The sequence below is a fragment of the Lagopus muta genome, chromosome 2, assembly GCF_023343835.1.
Source record: "Lagopus muta isolate bLagMut1 chromosome 2, bLagMut1 primary, whole genome shotgun sequence".
Taxonomy (NCBI): Eukaryota; Metazoa; Chordata; class Aves; order Galliformes; family Phasianidae; genus Lagopus; species Lagopus muta.
Genome location: NC_064434.1, coordinates 35556097 through 35578767, shown reverse-complemented (window position 1 = coordinate 35578767; position 22671 = coordinate 35556097). Strand labels below are relative to the sequence as shown.

At 42.1% G+C, this 22671-nt stretch overlaps 1 protein-coding gene across 5 annotated transcripts in view; it reads left to right on the top strand.

The window, feature by feature from the left end:
• BACH2 (BTB domain and CNC homolog 2) overlaps positions 1 to 22671 on the top strand; it is a 180956-nt gene that overhangs the window by 116466 nt on the left and 41819 nt on the right. For all 5 annotated transcript variants that reach the window (XM_048937789.1, XM_048937788.1, XM_048937790.1 and 2 more), the window contains one exon: positions 21131 to 21385. In XM_048937789.1, coding sequence (XP_048793746.1) covers positions 21143 to 21385 — 243 coding nt within the window. In that variant the 5' untranslated portion in view covers positions 21131 to 21142. The remainder of the gene's footprint in view (positions 1 to 21130; positions 21386 to 22671) is intronic.

The window sequence follows — 22671 nt, the reverse complement described above, 5'->3', positions numbered from 1 at the left end:
TGTCTGATAATATGCCAGGAATGAGAGCATTCTATGTTAGGTCATCTTTAATTATGCATGTACCACCTGTCAGCTTTAAATCTGGTGAAGATTAGTTTCCTCATTGGATTTAGAGTAGGGAACATAAGAGATCTTTCAGCAACAGGAGCAGGCTATTGCAAACACTGTTCCTAGGGGAGGAGTTTCAAAAGCATTCTTCTTATCTTTCCTAGTCATGAATAACACTACTGGCACATACTGAAATATTTGAAATATTGCCTAATCTAGCTGCAGCAGCAATGGTTTTCAGAGGACGAGGATTTCAGACCATCTGTTGCGTTTCCTAGTTTTCCCTTCTGCCATCTTGCTGGGAGGGGGAGGACACATGGAAAGTGTCTGCTTTGCAGTATTGAGGAAATCTATCCTGAAACCCTTGCAACCAGGCTATTCATTGACCACCAGTTAAAGCACGCAATAAAAGTAACCAAAGCAATGAACACACACCTATTTTAAGGGAAATTAACAAATCAAAATACTGAAAAATGATAAGAATGGGTGTTTTGTGGAAAAACTCAGCAGGGAGAGATGGTAAAGTTCTCTGAGAATATAAAATTAACAGGGTTGCCATTACCAGGCCTAATTCCCTTGGAGAGGAAATTCATCTTTGTACAGGAACAGGGGACTAATTCTTAGAGAATAGTTAAAAAAATTTCAGTTCATGAGAGTATATGAGCTGTTTATTTGGTACAGAACTAGATTTTAGGAATCTCCTGGGTTCTGTGGTCACATTTGCCTAGGGGCCAGAGCAAAGGATGGCTGAAATGCTCCATTTGTTCTTGAAAACAGGAATGTTCTTTGTTCCAAGCTGCCAACCTTCTCAAATGCTTTTGGAAAAACTGAACATCACTTTCGGTCAAATGTTTGTCTTGCTGTTTGTTGCCACTGTGTCTGAGTGGGCTTTCCTGCTGGAGGCTGGGCTTTCCAATATGTGCTGCTGTCAGTGGCCTGTATGCAGCATTCGCAGTCAAATCTGCACAACCCCCTCTCCGGGATTTTGATTTTCCAGCTTCTCTGATCACTGCCTTAGAATCCTGGAAATAATTCCTCAATTATACTGTGTAACTGATGCTGATTGTTTTTCCTGGTAGTACCTTCAGCCAGTGCTATTTCTGAAAATCTGTGATTTGGAACAGTAGGTCAAATTTGTGAAACAACAAGAACGAGCAAATACAGACAGATGGCTTTGGATGCTTGAGCGTGTTTCTTTTCATCTCACATTTGGCTTTTGCTGATTCTTCATCGTTGCATGAGCATTTGAGGCTGTAATTTGACATTGGTTATGTAGTAGTTGCTCCTTTGCAGCTAATGTTGGCCAGTGCCCCTTGCAATGTCCCACCTCCAACCCTGCCTCCCTCTCTATAGGCTGGCAATGTTTGCTCCCAATGGCATGGGAAGGCTTTTTTGAGACCAGTGGGAAACTAAGGATTTGGTTTTTTATGGCTAAGAAATTTGTCTGTGTTTTTTCTGACCTTTCTTCTCCACGACTACACTGGGTTATTCCTTCACTTATGATAAGGTTGCTAGACTCACCTTTGTAGTTGTAAATGTGGTAAATTATGGCAATCTCCTGTGTTGTGCCATGGAACGTTGCTCAATTCTTAGACAGAAGCTGGTTGACTCCTACTTGTCTGGTTCTCTTTCTGGCCGGTTACATCACCTGGACATGACTGAACTTTACTGAACTCAGGTGGAAAATTGTGGGGGCGTTCTACAGCTTTTGCTCTCTCATGATTCATTCAGCTGTTCTTTCCACCATCCTATTGGGTTTTCCAGTCTGACTGTCGTCCCTGGAGGACATTTCCTTCCTACAGACTCCTTTGTTAAATATGAAGGCGTATGTGTCTTGTCACTGTGTTACTGCTGAGTTGTCCAGAAACACTGGACCCTGCCAGAGATGTCCTGCTCTCCTGTTCAGGGGCGTACCTGAGTGAAGGTAGTACTCTGCTTTTGTCTCTGTTATTGAGATTCAAGGATTAAGGAAATGTTTCTTTAGGAATGAACTTGAAATAATGAAGCAAAATTGCCAGGGAAAAAAAAATGCCCTAGCAAGGAGTTTCTGAATTCTTTTGGCTTGTAAAATGCGGTTAATGTAGCCCCTATGTCTGGCTTGTCTTGGAGTCTCTTTCTTGCCCTGTATTTTACAGATAGCTGTTGAAGCAGAGCATTGTTCGAGAAAGCTTTCCTGTTTTCTAACGCAAGGTGCATCAAATGCCTTGTCCTCTCTTAAATTACCTGTCCCTTTTCTCTCATGTGACTCTTCGTTGGAAATTGCCCACTGTGAAGACCGCAGGGGGAGATGAAGCTATTTTCTCCATTTCTCCATGGAGACACTTGTTTAACATTTCTATTGTAAGCTTTGGCATGTTGCCGGTTTTAGGCTTCATGCCTTTTCTCTCCCAGTTCATTCTTTCAAAAACACTACGACAAAACTCTTCACGTGTCAGATTTAGTATCTGTTATAGTAGAAGATTCGTATAGGAGTCATACTTTTCCTTCCATATCAGTGCAGTAGTGCAAAGCGTGCTGGTAAAGCTGATGAAATTCAAAGCGATGTGTTTACACTGACTTACCCTACTGTATACACTGCTAATTTTAAGGAGAAAGGGAACACTTCTGGGGATCATTAGCTTTGCCATATTTATAGATACGACTTCTTGCTAAAACATGCTTTTCCTAACTCTGAGCTGGCTGCTGACAGCCAGTATTACAAGAGATCATTGTGAGTTTCATGGTCCATGTGTGCTTATGTATACATAGCACAGATGAGATGAAGCCGTGGAGAGATAATGAAGGCAGCAATGATAAACCCTGTACAAGTGCCCAGTAGTGTGAAGCTTTTGAACAATCTCTATGGGCCAAATTCCAGCTCCTGTCTAGGCCATAACGGTAATGAAAATTGCCTTGTCCTTTAACTGATAGCACCAGTTCTTTGTTCCACATATTATTTTGCACTCTGGAGAATCTTTAAAAACGTTAAACTACGTATTTACATTTTTATGCCAGTAGTTTCAAGTGATTTCATGTTTATGGAAACCATTGCTTTAAAAATAAATAGCTGGATATATCCTTTCCCTCCACTGCTAACAAGGTTTTCTGAATTGGAATCATCTCTCAGTAGTAATCTGAAAATGACAACTTGACTTGTAGCCAGGAACAGGCTTCAAGTAAGGGAGTCTGCTCTCCATTGCCAGCAGCACTGGCAGCAGAACCTCTAGATGTGGTTGTTTGGCCATACCCCATGGCTTATCTTTGAAACGGAAATATAGAATCACAGAATCACCAAGGTTGGAAAAGGCCTCCAAGGTCATCCAGTCTAACCATCTACCTACTACCAATATTTCCCCACTGAATCATGTCCCTTAGTAAAACATCTGAACATCTCTTGAACACCTCCAGGGATAGTGATTTCACCATTTCCCTGGGCAGCACATTCCAGTGCCTGACCTTTCTTTCTGAGAAGAAATTTGTCCTAATGTCCATCCTGAATCTTCCTTGGCACAGCTTGAGGCCATTCCCTCTAGTCCTATCACTAGTTATGTTGTAGAGGAGCCAGCCCCCACCTCATCGCAACCTCCCTTCAGGCAGTTGTAGAGAGCAATGAAATCACTCCTGAGCCTTCTCTTGTCCAGTCTGAACAATCCCAGCTCCTTCAGCCACTCCTCATAAGCCCTGTGCTCCAGACCCCTCACCAGCTTCGTTGCTGTCATGGAATTATCTCTAGATCTGTCTGTGTCCATGACAGGGGGGCAGCAGGCCCACAGACCCACCAGCCCGAAAAAGAGTAGGGGTGGTGGAGGTGTCAATGATTTACTGACTAGTTCAGCCCAGTTCTGCAACTAATGGGGCAGGTGGACCCAGAGACCCACACTCCGGGAAAGGGGAAAGGGGTAAAGGGGCTAGGGTAGGGAGATGGGAGATGTGCCTAAGAATAGAACAGCAGCAACGATCTGAGGAGAAATGTTATTTACTAAATATGATATTGGAATGCAAGATAACACAATTTAATACAATGTAGTTGTATTTGAGGCTAATGAATAAAATGAGAGTGTGTCCAAAACTGAAGGCCTTATTACAAAGCTGAAGGTGAGACGGCTAGGGAGCATGCACTGCCGAGACGAGCAGCAAAATGGGGCAGTGTTGTGACTTGTGAGTAGTTTTATCTTTCCCTCTGAACTGAAAATGGAAGCACAAAGTTTTCTGGGGTATGTAGTTCTCCTTCTGAGAGCCAAGTACCTGGAAAATTGGTAGTCCACGGAACTTTAACTCTTTAACTCCCTCCCAGTGCTCTCCATGATGTTATGATGTGGAATATCAATAACAAAAATCATAAAACCATGACAGCTGCCATTCTCTGAGCATGCTCGGGGGCCTCCATGTCTGTCTTGTAGTGAGAGGCCCCCAAACTGAACACAGTACTCAAGGTGCGGCTTCGCCAGGGCTGAGTTACAGAGGGACGATCACTTCACTGCTCCTGCTGGCTGCAACGTTTCCAATATAAGCCAGGATGCCATTGGCCTTCTTGGCCACTTGGGCACACTGCTGGCTCATGTTCATCTGAGCATCGACCAACACCCCCAGGTCTGTTTCTTCCACAGTCTTCCAGCCACTCTGCACCAGAGTGGTAGTGCCATACCTCTAATGTGCCCTTCTGAGAGTGAAGCGCTTATTGATCACATAAATGCTCCAGTATGCTTGTAGTCTTCCAACAACAAGCTCATTGCCAACAGTGCTAATGGTAAATAAATACAACCTTCTTGAAAAGTTCGAGTGGGCAACCACAGCAAGAAAAATGGTTTCTTTTACACTTTGGGTGCAGTGCATTTGTGGAGGAAGTTCAAGGAAATCCCTCAGTCACAGGAAGCTGCTGCTGCAGACATTCAGTAAGCAAGCTGTGCGGCTGTATTCAGCACCCAATGCCCACATCCCAGCTGCTTGACGGGTCCCTGAGCAAGGCCTTTGCCAGCCTCTACTCTGGTGTGCGGGTGTTCTGTCTCGCACCTGCTGAGAAGGGAAGGCAATGCAAAGACATTTTTTCCTTCCCTTAAACAGTACTGATGACTACAACTTAACAGTACCCCAAACAAAAACCACAATGCATTCAATTGAAAGTGGCCGGAGCCTTCTCTGAGTTGTTGCAGTTATGGAACTGCAACACTGGGCACTGGAACAGGCTGCCCAGGGAGGTGGTGGAGTCACAATCCCTGGAGGTTTTCAAGAGAGGTGTAGCTATGGCACTAAGGGGCATGGTTTAGAGAGCATAGTGGTGATGGGTTAATGGTTGGACTAGGTGATCTTAGAGGTATTTTCCAACCTTTATGATTGTATGAAAATAACCTGCCTTTGCCCACCCGTTTTCATAACAGACATTGATATTGCAAACCCTGCTTCAGCTATCTGCAGTTCCATTCACACATACATGGAAAATGATTTCTTTGATTCCCTTCCAGCCTGCCTCCCATGTAGCCCAAGTGCTGCCCAGGATGCTTATTCTCCTGGTGGCCTCTGACCATCCTCCACTTGGGCTGCTAACTCCAGTCATCCACAGGGCATCTGCCGCCTTGTGCAGCAGCACTGCAGGGTGTTCGGTGCACCATGAGCCTCAACTCCCTCTGGGCTGCTGTGATGAATATTGCAGAAAGCTTGCCAAGCAGTGTGGGCACGTGCAGGCGGCTGCCAGCTTGAATCACGTCTGCCAGGCTGCAGAGGTGGCTGTCGCTCTGGTTGTGGTGGGTTAGCAGAGTGCTAGCAAGTCGCATTTGTAAGGGGTCCTGGGCTTCAGTCTCATCTGATTTGTCACAAAGAGAAGGAATCTACTTTGACAAATTCTGCAAATGCTATTTGCACTACTTTTTTGTTGCTATTTAGAAGCTGTACCCTTTGTTTCTGAAATGCTGTATATGTGCTACAGACCTTTTTGGTGCAAATCAATTGGCTTTAATTTCTTTCTAAACTACCTGATTTTTATCACATTGTTTCTCCAGCACCCTGTTGTTATTTCACATGATATATGATAATGTGATGTGATATCCCTCCCTAGTTAGCAAAATGTTAGAAAAGCAGTTGGCAGCTTCTGGAAGAGCATTTAGCAAGTGGAATTACTCAGAGATGTGCACACAAGCCTAAATAGGCATTTCCCAGCTGTCTGCAAGTTCAAAACTAGTAGAGACTTTTCAGACTTTAACACAAGATGAATTACTTGCTACTAGAAAGTAAAACCTTCAGAAATATGTGCCATGCAGTAAGGAAACTGTGTTTTGTCTCTTAATTTGGAAATCAACCCCTCTGCCACTCATAATATAGTTTTTACATTATTCAGGAGTCACTTTCCTGAGGAGCTGAACCTTCTTATTCCAAAGGGATGTCGAGCCTAAACTTAGGTCTTCACTTACAACCATACCCACACTGATGGGCTGTGCAAAGATGGTGCTTTGCAAGTGCCTTTGTGCTAGCTGCTCAACTCAGGATACTGAGCTCCAAGTGCTTCCTCACCATGCCCAGGACATCCCTTCTTTCCTTCTGTAACATGCAGGAGCTGCTGTCCACATTGCTTTCTTTAGAGAGACATATGCAGTGCTGTGCCTCTGTTTTGCAAGAAGAAGCTGACATCAATCACACACAGCCACACAGCTCTACTGAAAGCTTCCTTTTTGTCCATGGACACCTATTGTGAGCTGTTTTTTTTCCCCTCTTTCCTATTCTGTTTCTCCTCCAAGATCATCCTGGTGGTTGCTGGATGTCTGTCCATTCCCTGCTGAAACGTCACCCATCTCTGACATAGATGATGTTTAAGATCCCTTCCAATCTAAGCCATTCTTTGATTCTTTTCCCTTGCATTCAGGCTGCTCCACTGGCAGCTTTATTTTCAGCTGAGGCTCTTACTGCCACCTCCATAGCCTCTCTGCTCCTTGCCTCTTACTTGGCATCTCTTGGGCCTTTTTCTTCAATCAGGTGGATTACCATCTCTTGGCATCATGTCATCACCCACTCTACTGTCTCTCACTAGTAAATTGCTTCTCCCCTCTTGTCCTTTCTCTGACACTTTTCTCTACTCTCCTTTGAGAGCCTGTGACTTCTCCTCCTCTCCCTTTGAAAAAGCCTTATCTCATACCCCTTTGGTGGACAGGACAATTTCCAGCAACATTTTTTTTCCACCTCACTTCCATTCCCATTTCTCTTTTGAACTCTTTGGCAGCCATTCTCCCTGCTCTGGGCAGCACAGCCTTTCTTCTGCCTGCCCACTCCTTTCTTCTTCCTCCAAGCATCTGTACATACTCACACTAGTATGCATTGTCTTTTATGTCTGGCCTCTTGAGTTGCTTTTTGCATAGTGAGAACACTGTAAACTAGCTGCCCTTTCCCATGAACCACTCTCTGTTCTTACCCTTTCCTCCTGGAGGCTCCTGACCTCACCAGCCTCACTTCTCCCTTCTCCCATGAAGCATCTCCAGATAGATCTTCTCCACGTTTCCTCCTGTTAACCCACAGCCTCCTCTCTCCTGAGGCAAGCTTGCTTCTTTTCCTTCTATCTCAGATTCTTCCACTCACCCGTACATCTAGCATCCTTACTCCTGGCTCCTCCCTATCTCTTCAACTTTTTAAGCATTGCCTCTAAACTAGTCCTGTTTTGGAGCTTTTTTTGTACATCTCTTCTTTATTATTACTGAAAAAGTTGGCACAAATTCCTCCTCTTTCTTATGCTCCTTTTGAAAAATTCTTGCCACACGCAGAAGAGAGGATTGGACCTTTGTGTTTATGTTGACAAATAAATGGAATATCTGCTACGGAAAACACTGTCCACATAATTTCACCGAGTCAAAGGAGTATTTCCCAGTGATACAAATCTGGGTAGCTGTATTGACTGACCTGGCCCAATGACCCTTTTAGTTGAGATAGTTTCATAGGATCATAGAATGGCTTTGATTGGAAGGGACTCTGAAGACCACCCAGCTCCACTCTGTGCCATGGACAAGGCTGCCCACCACCAGCTCAGGCTGCCCAGGGCCCCATCCAACCTGTGCTGAAAAACTCCAGGGATGGGGCATCCACAGCTTTTCTGGGCAGCTGTGCCAATGCTTCACCTCCCTCGCTGTGAAGAATTTCTTCCTAATTATGTAACATAAATCTCCCATCTTTTAGTTGAAAACAATTCTCCCTTGATCTGTCACTGTCTGTGTTTCCAAATTACGTTTGTATATGTTTGGAATGTTCATACCAGACAGTATGACATTTAGCAGAAACATGCAATGGCATCAATACGCATTTCCTAAGAGATATTAATTAGCTGTGCATTGTGTATATGCATGCATGTGTATGTGCACACACACGTACCTATATAAACATGCAGAAGTATATGCATATGCAAATACATGTCTACTTTTAAGACACAGTGCTGGAGCATAGTATGCCGTGACGGAGGAGCATTGTGTCATTTATAACAAAGTAGCAACTGTCCCAGATTTCATCAAGCAACAAATAGTTTGTTTAAAAAAAAAAATAGCGTTTTTTGGGCATATAACTGGGCAGTGTCTCTCTGGGACTTAAATTCTTCCAACTAATGACATGAATCCGTAGGTACACCTACCTGATCTTGACTTCTGATAGTTACAAATTAACTGACTGCTTCCACAGTATTTGAATTGGGCTAATAGCAAAATCTTTCTGTAGTCTGTTTATAAAAAATTGTCTCTTGTTTTTTTTGTGAAGCTATATCACCCATGTGGTCAAGTTCATTTAGAAATATTGGGTTTAATGCTGCATAACAATATTTGCGTTCTTCTGCAAGTCCAAAAAGCACAATACAGTGATTCGGTTGGAAGAATTTGTGGATTGGGTTTTTTATAATTTATTTTTTTTATTTCAGCCCTAACAGTATGGATTAGGTAAAGTTAGGGTACATACAAGCTGAGGGGAAAGAAGCGAGAAAAAAAAAGTGCTTGATTTTACATTGTGGACTGTTCCAGCTTTGATGTATGCGGAGAGAGGAACTCACTGCCAGGCACAAGAGTTTGCCATCTAGCTTATTCCCCTTTTTAGCACAGAAATTGCTGTAGGGTATTGCAGGCGCTCAGAAGTATTGATTGTTTCCTAGCTTCTGTTTGTATTGTGTATTTTACCTAATAATAAGTAATGCTTTTAGATTAGCTGCATTTGAAATACTAATCAATAAGCTTTATAGATTCCTCACTTTGTACGTAAACATGACAGTCTCCAGCGGAGCGAAAGAGTTTTATCCCAGATTGTTTATACTGTATAATTATCAATCTGTAGTGTAATCTCCTTGTCTTCATGTGTTTATGGGTTGATCCTGCTTTTTGCGGAGCTCCTTCAAATCTCATTAAAGGTATTCAACACCTTGCCACATAAGTGCTGGAATGTGCCAGCTAAGTCCTGCTGCATGTGGACCTCCCAGTACTTCTTACTGTACATGTGCAATGTAAATAGGACTGCCTGCGTTATATCTCGTCACTGTTGCTAGCAGCTTCCTTCTGCAAAGCTATGTTTTGAGCCACAATACATCTGCCAGGCTTCAGGTGCACGGGGTTACAATTTGCTCACTGGGATGTTCTCAGAGACTGTAGTTGGGAAACCACTACCACAGTGTTTCAGCTGAAGGGGAACCAAGTAGGGAAATAAAGCTTAAAATTATGTGTTGAATTTGCCAATGATTGAAATTTTTTAAACTCTTCTCAAGCTCTGGTGCCCCCATGCTGGGGAGCAAATATGTGAAATCTCAGCTGGAAAAAGGTTTGGAGCTGTGGATGTGGCTGCCGCTGTCACTGTTCGCATGGAAATCCTTTCAACCAGCCAGACCAGGTTAAAACTTCTGAAAAGAAATCCCCATGCCACTGGTAGTTTCTGGCTAATGCTGCCTCTGAAATCTGGTTTCTGATAAACCAAGGGAGGCTTCAGAGCCATGCTCTGCTCACTTTAACTCTATTTGGTGTGATGTAGCAAACTGCTTTGCTGTAATAATCAGCCAGCAGCCGTTGGGAAGCAGAAACCTCAAGGTTTCCATCCTACTCCTGACTTGTGTAAGCTGTAGGGTTGGGTTGCACAATGGCACATTTAGTTTGTTTAAGGTAAGGGAATTATGCACAGGAGCTGTTAAAAGAATATTAGGGTTGTCAAGTCAAGCAAGAAATGTTGTAACATGGCCTGCTCACCCTTCAGTTAGATTCTGTATGCATGCAAATTTGACATTCTTTAATTACGTGTCTCTGAAACCCATAGAAAATATAGCTTTTCAATTTTCAGAAGAAAAAGCATACAGACTTTTCTTCTGAGAAAAGAACTGTTTGTATATCAAACACCATTATCTCACAAAGATTGTCCAGACTGTAGGAGTGGGATACATTTCATCAGGCAGTCAAAGCTTCCATCGGTCACAGCTGCCTGAAGCATGTCCTTGGTCAAGGCTGCCATGATCTTGGGAGTGGGTGCCTGTAGAGACTGCCACTGCAGGGACAAGGCCCTCACTGTGTCGCTCTGGGCATTTAGGTGTCCTGGAGAGTTCTGTCCCATTGGGAAATGAGAGAAAAGGCAGAAGGTAGGAATGGGTTGCGGTCACCGTGCTGTTGAGCATGATGAATGGCTTTGGGTTTTGTGGGTCTCCAAAAATGTCTGGGTTGTCTGCTTTGGTGGCTTCTTCTTCTCTACCAATAAATAATAAATAAATAAATAAATAAATAATAAATAAATAATTTAAGTTCTACTTAAAGATAAATGAGTAAAAGTAGGTGGGCTGCACACTTACTATAAATAAGCCATTTAAGCCAACCCTGTTGTGCTTTTGGTGTACGTAAGTCATTAGGGCTGTACAAAATGGACAGTTTGACTTTTTATTAGACTTAGTGTTAAGACTTGGTAAGGTCTTAGTGTTAAGTGGTAGGTATGAGAAAATGGGGCACATGAACAGAAATACGAGTATTAATGGGAATGGCTTGCTTAAGAATAAACTGGAAAATAAGTGTTTATAACATACTGCATGAGAGAAAGGGAAAATGGAGAGAGAAGGGAAGCAGTTTGTCAGATGCTATTATTTACAGGCTTAAATAATTTGAATCGTGGGGCCCAAATTGCTGACATTGACCTTTTGTAAGCAAAGCACAACACCTGCCAGTAGATTATAACTGTATGTTGGCACTGTACTCAGAACCAAAAAAGATGTTTTCCAAAGTTAGAACTGTTGTATTGGCATAATAGTGCATTTAATGTAAAAAGCATTGAATGCACTGAATTGCTGAAGAATTTTCCACCAACTGCTCAAAAATTATGATTTTACACTGTCATCAATTACAAAAAATCATTATTCTAGTACAAATCCATTCAGGTTAAGTGAAGAAATAGAAGAAGTGGTAAAACATTGATTAATCCAATATTAAAAAAAAATAAATGAGAAAGCAGGAAATGCAGAAATGTTTCCTTAGATTGTTTTTGTATGGAAGATAATGTATTCGTTACGTATGATGAAGTGGACGGAAGAGAAAGTTTGCTTCTTATAGAAAAAGAGGACTTGAAACAGGCAGGAGCGGTTGAAATTCAACATTCTGACAACAAATCCTAGTAATTTTTACATCCATAAGACTTAAAGGATATAGCTGAAAAGCTCTGGTAAGTGCTTGCTAATTTATAACAAATCTTGGGAAATAGAGGAAATTCCAGAAAATTGGAAGGCTGCCAACTATATTTCCAATTAAAAAAAAAAAAAAAAAAAAAAGGGGATGTCCCAGGGAACTGTAGGCTGCTTTAGCTTGGTGTCAGCCCTGGGTAAAGTAGCAGAACATCTATCTCAGGATCTGTCAAGGGAGAATTTGGAGGCTAATCCAGTAACAGTTGAAAAGAGAGCTTTCTAAACACACCAAGTCTCCATGATAAAGGCAGCTTTTAAGACCAGATGAGATGGTCGTTTCAGCCTTTTGGGTTTGTGACCCAGTGAAGGAATGCCCTGAGATTAAAGCTCCCATGGTAGAGTGTGCCAATTCAAATAGAAATAATCAAGCCACTCTGCTTCCCTGGGATAACATGTAGCTTAGATTTGGGTTTTGTATGTTAATCTCCTATTTGATTTGATGGCTTTTGCAGCTTTAAGTATGTAGAGTACATTGTAGTTTTGTGGGGGCAGAGAAACCAAATAAACTTGAAAAAGCTGCATTGAAAAGCTTGATAGATAATCTTAGTATCCTAAAATGAAGATAAAATCCTATTTCTCCTTACAGTGGTATTTGCAACTTTAATCCCTTGATCTTAACCATGGCAAAGACGCTTTTGTAAGCTCTTCTAAATCTTACAGAAGTAAAACTTATCATCTTCTGCTGTTTTCACAGTCCTCTCCCAGACAGCAGGTGCAGACTGTAGGCACCCTCAGAACCAGAACTCCAATGCATCAAACCTTTACCCACAGGTTTCTTCAGCCTCCTGGTGTGTTCAGTCAAAATGCCCGTTTGCATCCCACATCCTCTCTGCTTAGCCTGGTTGTAGCCTGTTAGGTGTTGGCAGCATAAGCGATGGTTTCCATACGCCTTTCATTGGCAGATGATTTACTGCCGGCAACAGGAAAGGCAGTTCAGTTCCAGAGTAAGGATTGGACTATGGATAAAAGGAATTTAAACAGGAATCTAGGCATGTGCCAGATTGTGAAGATGATGGGAATACTTGCAGCTCTCGCTTAAAAGCTTCCAATAACAAAATGGCAGTGCTCAGATTCTTGAAGGATCAAAAATGCCCTCAAAATCTCGTGGTGTAGTCCTGCTAGACAGTCATTTCACTGAACTTCTGATCATTCCATGGTTATAAGAACATCTGAAAATGGTTACTTGCATATGTTGATAGGCTTTCCAGTGTTCAGAGGACATGAATCTGTGCATCTTACTACAGTAGTCAGTAGATCTTCTTTTTTCATTTTTAGAATAGAAAAAAACTGTGATTTAAGGATAAGGAAATTATTTTCCTTCAGTACATATGCCATCAAAGAAAAACATTATTGCTGTTATCCATTCAGTTGTCAAGAACTCAGCACAAGCAGATATTGACTCAGATACCATGGAGAACGCAGCACCTGTATTCTTTTCTATGAGTAGAAGCTGTGAATTTATTCCCTAAGAAATTCTGTCCCAAATTTAACCCTGTCACCTACTGCATGTGGTATTGCTCTTTGCATGGTAATCAGAGCAGGCCTGTTCCAAAAGAAACCCTGGTTTGTGTCCCACGGAAATATGACTGATATTTTAAATGCCTGCTAAGTTATAGCAAAGATAAAAAGTTCGCATTTTATGGGGGGGGAAAAAATCAAGATCCAATTTTTTTTTTTTTTTTTTTTTTTTTTTTTTTTTTTTTTTTTTTCAGAACAACCATGTAGTAAAACAGGAAAAAAAGTGGTCTTTTGTCATGTGTGCAACCTCTACAGTTTGAATAGTTGAAAATGTTAGCAGTGATTTTGGTCACAGCCTCAGATTAAGCCTCTTTAGCCAGTTCTGAAGGAAAAAACAAAACAAAACACTCAAAAAAAGCCAGTAATTGATACAGCTTGAGAAGTGAGGATAAAATTAACCAGGAAATGTAATTCTGAGAGAGAAGTTTTCTCCTCCAGAGGAATTTCACAAAAAAACAGTGCTCATTTTAGATACTCATTCAACTATAAGTACTGATAGCAGCCAAAAACAAAGCTTCAGCACTGAATTGCCCTGATGTTTTGAAAGGGTATGCTTCCTTGAGAACAACACATAAGGAAAATGAATAGTTTTGAACCCAGATAACTTCTTGTTGTAGTATTTCACACGAAGAGGCTACAAAAAGAGTAAAATGGAAGCAATAGTTGTTTTAGCTCAGCCTGGCCTTCATTTTTATAGTCATAGTAGCAAAAGAGATTTCAAAAGAGAAGCATGTTCTTTACTATCCTAAAGTACGATGAGATATATATAAAACAATCAAAAGAAATCACTGGGTCAGTTTTTAATCTCTGATTCTTTAATCTAGCAATCCAGATTAACCAAGAGTAACCCAAAAGGTTGTGTTCTTTCCCCAAGGTCCTGAAGCCTTTGGCCACTGTAGAAAAACATAATATGTTATTTGTTTTGATCCTGGCACTGTTTCAAGGTTGGGCATTTCCCATTCTGCTTTGAGTAAGCTATTTTGAGTAACAGATTTGGTTCCAGTCCCATTCCACCATAGCCAGCTACTGTAAGGGCCATGTAGAAGCCGTGAGAAGAGACTTTGTCAGGAAGGAGTTTTCCTGTGTTCCTCACTTTCCATATACATATATGTTTGTTGAGTGTGTCTGAAAAATAAGGACAGAGGTGTCTATCTTCCCCTACCCTGTCCACTATTGCTTCTTTCTTGAAGACATTACCATTTATATCACAAGAACATTGAAAATGCATGATGAACTAAGGCAAATTTAATGAGCTTAGGACAATTAGTAGCATAATTATTTTTCCTGAGTCAAAAATACACATGTACTTTGCTGTGTAGGCCTGTAGAGAACACTTATATATCTATGCATGTACCATGTATGGACTTTAATTGAAAGTTAACGCCAGTCCCTAAAGACTGTGAGCTATCATTACAGCATTCTGCTGGAGTACTCTCTCAAAAAACAATGACAACACAACTCTTTGAAGTCAAGAAACAGATTTTATCCATGTGTAGAACATAAATGTGTTTGGACTCTTCAAGATTGCCTCCACTAGGAATCCCTGCTTCATTATGGTACCAGCCTCTGAACAACCTGAAACACAGTTTCTGCAGAGTAGACGTCTGGGGGTTAAATAAACATTCTTTACAGAAGACTACGGGCATCCTGACACCTATTTAAAAAAAAAAAAAAAGATCCATGGCACAACTGAAGCTATAGTAGACTTTTACTTGTGTGCAGTCTTCTGATAGCGAAACCACTGCAAGTAGCCAAAATATTTGGAGGATTGTCCCTGAGCTGTGAGCACTTGATTTGATTTGGAGACCAGCATTACCAAATGCTTCTTGGGCCCCCAGCGGCTGCTTGAGTTTTCCTTATCCGTTCCCATTTCCAGCTGTGGTCAGATGAAGATTTGCTTTGAGGTGGTAAGGTCAGAAGCACCAGCCATCACCTCAGCAGTAGTGCATGCTGGCTGATACCAGCCATAAATGCTGTGTAATGTCTTTTCCACTTGGCTATATATCTTCTACTTTCTAGCTGAAGTTACTTGAACAATGTGGAAAGCTTATTTTTGAAGATATTCTTGCAAATGGCCCTGGCACCCACTGTAGCCTTGGCAGTAGGCAAGCCCATGTCGCCTGGCGGCTTTCTAGTCTATTTTCAATTATCTGGGGTGCAGAGAGAAGAAGGCATTAATACTGCTGAGGATGACATAGCAAATTACTACTGCTCCCTAACCTTTTTAAATTGCTAACGTTGTTGTAATCTGTAATTACAGAAATCAGTGTGAGAATTGTGGCACAGTATAATTATCTTTCCTGATACTTTATTGCTGTATGAATTATTAATCAAAATCAGTCTTGTATAGTATTTGCAGCAACTAAGAAGAATAATGTATAATTAAATTTCATTATTTCTATTTTTGTGCTGGTGTTTTATGATGTTGTAATTGATAATTAATTGGTTAAAAATTCACACAGTTCTTAGGAGTTTCATATGACTATGACTGCTTGGTATTCAGCATATATTAATTGAATAATGGGCTCACTGAGGAGACCTTTGTATGTAGTCTTCTGTCATTACAGTGAGCTCTCAAAAATGGTGAATTAATCATTAAGCCTTTCAATAGTTTCTTTTTAAAGGAAAGCAGTGACAATATAATCATATACTTTGTTGTTATATCTATAATTGAGAGATCATAATAACCAATTATAAGGATGGTCATTTTAGGAGCTCTGAAATTTCAGTTATTGATAAATTTCTTTAAAACCAAGGTGTTGATTGCACACATGTTGTATCTTTATGTAGAAAAAAATATTAGATGAGCAAGGGAGCCCTGGAAGGTTATTCTCCTCCCACTTGCCATTTAAAAACAGTGCGGGAGCCCCTGGTGTCAGGGACACACACCACCTGTGGACAGGTGCTCCCTACTGCTTGCCCTCAAGCTTGCAGCTTCAATGCCCACATCCATCTCCTGAAGCTGGAGACAGAGGGTGAGCACTTTAGGAGAGATGTCTGGAGATGCTTGGTTTGGGATTTCACCTGCATTCACATCCATCAAATAATCACTGTCTACGACTGTGGTTGGCAGGCATGATCCCTGCCCAGGCAGTGTGCTTTTGGCCAGTGCTTTGGAGTGTGAATTTTCATTCCATGTAAACTTCTACCCTGCATAACATCACCTTTTACGTGGATGATGTGCTCTCATATTTGTAACCTCAGAAGAAAAACATAGCAATCTTGCTATGACCTTTTATCTTCTATTTTGTATTTTTTTTGTATAGTGTTTATCAAATTGATCATACATTTGGTCTTGAGGAGGGCTGTTTCTCCTTTGACAATCATATTTATCATTGTCCTTGTGAGGATTTCTATTCTCCTTGTTTCAACATGGGAAACTGGACGCACATACCACACTACATTACACCAGAAGTGACTAGAAAATACATAATCTCTGTATTAAAATGTTTCTCTTTCTTAACTCTGCCTTTGCATCTTGCTTTCTTGGATAGCCTTAAAGATCTAGGCTGTATGTCTTCAGTCTGACTTTTTCCTGAAAGACTACAAATGGGAATTTGGATTACAGAGCAAATAGTCCCTGTTTTGCAGTGAGGGAAGTCGAACACTGCAACAGGCTGGCAAGGGATGTGGTGTGTTGTCCCTTCTTGTTGGTATTTCAGGCGCTGATGGACATGGTCCTGAGCAACCTGCTCTAGGTCATCCTGCTTTGAGCAAGGCACTGGGCTAGATGATCTCCAGAGATCCCTTCCAACCTCAACCACTCTGAAAATCCATTTTTTCCTCTAATTGCCACCTGTGTGTGTGCCTTGGATTTAGTGCAACACCTTTGTAGTATCTAATGTTTTTTTTTTTGTATTGTCTTTCTGAATTTTCCAACAATCCTTATTGCCTTTGACATTTAAACTAATTTTATCCATTTCAATTTCACTGTCATGATTTATAGTCTTCTAGGCCACTCATCAGTGTAGGATCATCAGAAAGTTCTTGTTGGAAAGGATGTCAAGAGGTTTCTAGTGCAGCACCTAGCTGAAAGAAGGTCCAAAACCTCCAAGGATGGAGAGCACAAACTATGGATACCAGATGAATTCAAGCGTGTTGTGGGTGGTATGTCCATAGACACATATTAACAGCTTATGCTGTTTCATTTCTGGAGATATTTTACTATTAACCTGCTGAAAATAGCCTGTGTATTCCTTCTCTGTTAATACAGTTTAACCTAAGTGATTTCCAGTCTGATACAGCTTCTTACCTTGTGACAATCAAGCTTCTCTAGCAGCCTTTTGTAAAGGCTTTATCAAAGGATTTCTGAAAGTCAACACTAATTACATATACCCGTGTTCCTTGCTGCTAATTTGACACACTTCAGGAATTCTAATAGAGCAGATCAGAGACATGACTTCTCTGTACAGAAGCCATGCTGCTTTGTCACGATGATAATTTGCTTGGTTAAGCATGCTGCACCTTTACCATGATCTAGATTTACTTTCCCATCTAATTAACCCCATTCTGTTGCCAGGACTTTCTGGTCTGTCATGATAATATTCTTTCTTTCTAACATTTTCCTTTAAAAACAGACAGAGTCTTGCCTACCCTCTACTTTTGTGAGACTGGAGCTGGGTTTCATGGTAGGCAATGTATTTTTGGTAGCAACTCAGAGGTTCCTGGAGAGCTTGGGGCAAGTGCCAACTCATACAGACAGCATGCTGCAAACCCAAGTGATTCAGATGTTCCACGAATGACTTTTTAGGCCCCTGGAGGGTTTTTCAGCTCCGGGCTGTCCCTACCACTGGACTCAGTGGCATCTCCCATCACGGACTGTGGAAGCGTAGGGCAGGCAGAGTTCCACTTTGCTTCACCGTAGTTGCTGGCCTTTATTTGCAGCTGCTTTGTTTTTTTTTTTTTCAAGGTTTCAATGGTGCTTTCCTTGCCCACAGTAGCTCTTGCCATTTGCTGGAAACTTTTGTTTCAAAGAGGCTTTTTCTGGCAAGATGGTGACCTATATGCAAACAAATGCACAGCGTGTTCTTTCAGGCTGGAGAAAGGCTTGCTAAGTCATTCTCTCTTCAGTTTGAAGAAATACCAAGTGCATAACAATGATTTCCATGAAGAATGCTCTGCAAACTCAGCATAACATCAAATTCAGCAAAAAAAGTACACATTTTGAATTAACGCTGCATGAAAGAGTTCCAGCCCTGCTTGCTTGTTCGGAGCCAAGTCTTTGCTTTTCTCTTCTTGAGAGAGGAGAAAATAAAATAATTAACAATTTACATGCTTCTGTATTCCAAACCTTACACTGGTCTTCTCCCTTTGCACTGACGCCTTTCTCTGTGAAAATGAGCAGTGTACCTCAGAGAGCGGGGCTTTAACATCTTGCTCCTGTCAGATAAAGCCGTCTTGGATAGGAAACACCTTGTGCCTGGGGGTCAGCGGCAGCTCATGGAAAGGAAAAGAATGGAAATCACTTCCATTGAAAGATTAAAAGCTGTTAAATTGGTGGTCCTGAACCGTAGCCCTGCCCCAGCTTACCCCAGTGTAGCCTCAGCACTGCAGCAGCACATCAGTCGGGTTTGCTAGCAGACACACATGCCAGTGGGGAAATTCATTGTGGTACTGTCATCACCTCACAGGGTGTGCAACTAATTAAAAAAAAAAGAAAAAAAAAAAGCACCTGATGTGAGCTGTAGTTAAAAAGTAGGAAATTACTAATTAGTAACCAACTAATTCAGGGTTTGATTCACACAAATTGCAGTATTACTGTAAAAAAAGCGATTTCAAGCAAACAGTGATTTTTGTTTTAAAAAAAATAAAGGCACTGAAAATGTAATTGGTGTTGTGTTAATTACCTGTCAGGTTTCAGGTTTCTTGTATGTTTCGTCACCATCTGATACTTACAGGCAGAAGACACGCCTGGAAAAAAGAAAATGTAAAGCTTTCCCCATTGCATTGTCATTTGCAACTCTCAGGTTTTCCCACTAGATTGTTCTTGTAAACTCTTGCATTTCATAGCACGCAAGAGTGACCACTTAGAACATCACTGTAGCACTATCGTTAGCATCAGAGTTCAGTTACACAGAAAGCTGTGAGTGGGATGAGCCAAGTATCATTTTCTCTGTGCCTTACCGTAGTGCTAATAAAATGATTGCTTGTCAGTTCTTCTCGTTAGTGTCACTGTACGATGTAAAAAAAAGAATGGATTTTCCTCTGGCTAAGAAATCCAACATGTAGCATGAAACAACAAGATGTCTCCCTCCCGCAGCTGTGTGCAGGTAGATGAGCAGCTTTGCATCTCATCTCTGGGTGTGAAGTCAGTAAAAGGAAGGTGGATGTCGCATTGTTTGTTTTTCTGTTAATGCAGGCATTTCAGTGTACCCAGAAACGTAGGCTGAGTCAGCATGTTGTAAATCTCCATTAGAGAGATGCTGTAAGCATTCCACTAAGAACTGTGATAATATGAGAGTTCCATAATGTTGGCAAAAATAACTCTTTGGAAAGAGGCATCGTAGCCAATGGCTTATAAATACTATAGAAGTGGGAAGATGGAGTTATCATTGAGAAGTTCAGGATATATTTACAAGCAGAACGCAGGTCCTGTTAAACCCATTCTTGTCTGGATTATCACTATCTTCTGAATGACACCTTAGGAAAACAGTATCCTGGTTTGAATGCAAGAGAAATAGTTTAAGATATTTTCTATCTGCCAACGTACTTGTCTATCATACTAGGAAAGGAAAATGCTGCAAAGATCCTCTTCAAAAAAAGTAGTGGAGGAGGGATTTTGCTTCCACTCTGCACAGTAGTCAAGTATTTGTGGCACAGCAGTGTTACACCAGAACATTCTCCTCTGTCACCCTCAGCTCTGAGTCATGCTGCTTGGAAGGCAGTTGTTGTTTGTGACAAGAACAATTCCTTAAAATAGTTGAAGTTTGCACGTTTGCACTGCTTTCCTTTTGGCAGCAGGTAGACTGATACATACAAATAATCCTTTCTCCCATGTAAACCTTCAAACAAATGTTCAGTTTGTTTTCAGGTACCAAGTGTGCTTCAGCACAGCACGGGGTTTCCACTTGCTTAGTCAGAAAAGCTGAAGCAGGAAAGTAATGCAGACAGCATTCAGTCTGATGCTCAGTAGGAAGTTTTGGGTAGGAGAAAAATGAGTTCAATGTGTCCAAGTGTTGACGGGGTTCACGCAGTGCTGGGTGTTGAGGGAACCTGACCCCCCCAACACCACCACAACCCGATGGCTGTGCTGAGAGGTGCTGACAGTGCGACATGCGTCAGAAACGACAGAGCAACAGGCAGGGAACTTCCTAACTCAGAGTCTGGTAGCGCATGTTGCATGTCCTACAGACGTCGGGCTGCTGTCAGCACGGGGAGATCTCAGCAGGAGGGAACGGCCCCAGCACCCACGTGCTGCCCAGCCACCCATAGTTGGAGCTCCGCAGAGCTCAGGGGATTTTCCTGTGTTTGTGGTCCTGGAATTCAGAAAGTGCACTTTTCTGTAAATGACATTAAACCACAAGTGAATGTGTGAAAACCTGGAAATGGATTTCTTCTAAAGCAACCAAACGTCTTTCTCTCCCCCTTAAGGCTTAGAATATCTCTGCTTCTGAGTGAGAAATGAAGTCACTCCATCTGGAGGCTGGCTCCATCAGACACAGCCCACCTTGCCTTTCGCTTGAGTGGGGGTCTTTAGTGGAACCACATGGCACTCTCAGTCCTCTTGAGAGAAGGCTGGGGTTTTGAGGGTTTTTTCCCTCAGTGTCAAAATAACAGAAGCAAGGACAAACCCCCCTTTTTTCACTATTAGAAGACCCAGTAGTCATTCTCGCTATTTTTGCTAAAATCTTCTAAACTTTCCCATGTAATGTTGCTTCACCTACTAAATCGAGCGTTGCTTCTCACTACCTGTCTGTGTTTTGTTCTTCCTCTCCTGCGCTCCAGGGTGTGAACGGCATGTCTGTGGATGAGAAGACTGACTCCCCCATGTATGTGTATGAGTCAACAGTGCACTGTACCAATATTCTCCTCTGCTTAAATGACCAGCGCAAGCAAGATATTCTCTGCGACGTGACGCTCATCGTGGAGGGGAAGGAGTTCCGCGCCCACCGGGCTGTGCTGGCCGCCTGCAGCGAGTACTTCTTGCAGGCCTTGGTGGGGCAGACGGAAAATGACCTGGTTGTCAGCCTGCCAGAAGAGGTATGGTATTTGTTGCTGCTGCTGTGGTTTTGGGGTTGGAATGGGTTGAGGATTGCTGGGAGCTGGAGGATGAACACGTTCTCACAGCCTTCTTCACTAGGGGAGAGCAAAACCTGCCAGCACTCCTCACATTTACAGCAGCAAAGCTTTAAAACGCTTCAGTATTTATCACTTCATTCAGCACATTATCAGTACCCGAATATTCTTCAGCTCTTCCAGACAGGAAATTTGAAAGGGGTCACTTGGCTGTTAGACAGCAGGTTATTGTTGAAAAGTCATTTGAACTGTCACGTTGTTTGGAGTCTCATCTACCCACCCCTCTCCAGCAGTTCATATCCTTGTTCTCGTCTTTCCCCTTTCCTGTGTCCCATTCAGCCTTGCTTCCTTTCTCTTGTCTTCACAACTGCTTTGGGATTTAACTGTTTCAAGCCATGCTTTTTCTGCCAAGAAAGCACCAACACATTCTGTCACAATGCAAGGCTTTTCTCATGCAGCATGGCTCACACAGCAGGAAGCCAAGGGACGTAGGAAATACATACCTCACTGGAAAGTTTACTTTATTTTACCACAAAATCTCACTGGCTGGCTTCCACCCCCACTGTAATTTCCTCACAGTTCTATGACTGCAATACTGAAGATACCATAGGGCATGCTGATGGCAGGGATGTGCAAGGGTTGTGGTCACCCCGTGCCTGCCTTGAGTCCCCACCTGTGCAGGTCACTCTGTGGTGGTGACATCCCCAAGGCTCAGGAAGGCAGTTGCTCTGGAAGGAGCTCTTCTGGCCTACAGCATGAGGCAGAGGGGTTTTCAGCATCATTTGCTTAACACCAATGAAGAAGTATGAGACCGTTTTAGGTGATGACAGGTCCTGAAGTGTCACACACCATTTTTCCCCTCTCTGATTTAGCTCTCTGGAGACCTCAGTGGTATTGTGATGTTGTTATGATGCAAGGTGGAGAGCACTGGAAGAAGTAGGTCACTGGGCATGACTTCACAAGTCCTGACACTGAGTATTACTCATGAAGAGTTTTCAACCCAGACATTTTGCATAGGAGTTCACATATATCACAGAGGACATGCTAGGATGCACACAATGATTCGACACTGTCCACTAATAATTTCCAGTGGAAGAATCATGTCTCAGGCAGTGTTGCATAGCTTTTACCCTGCAAAGCAAAGTGGTGGAAGCAGAGAGGTTACAGTAGATGCCCAATGACTGACATGTGCAACAAGAGCATCAGGGCTCTTCTACAAAGCCTTGGTGAGACCTCCTCTTGGATACCAT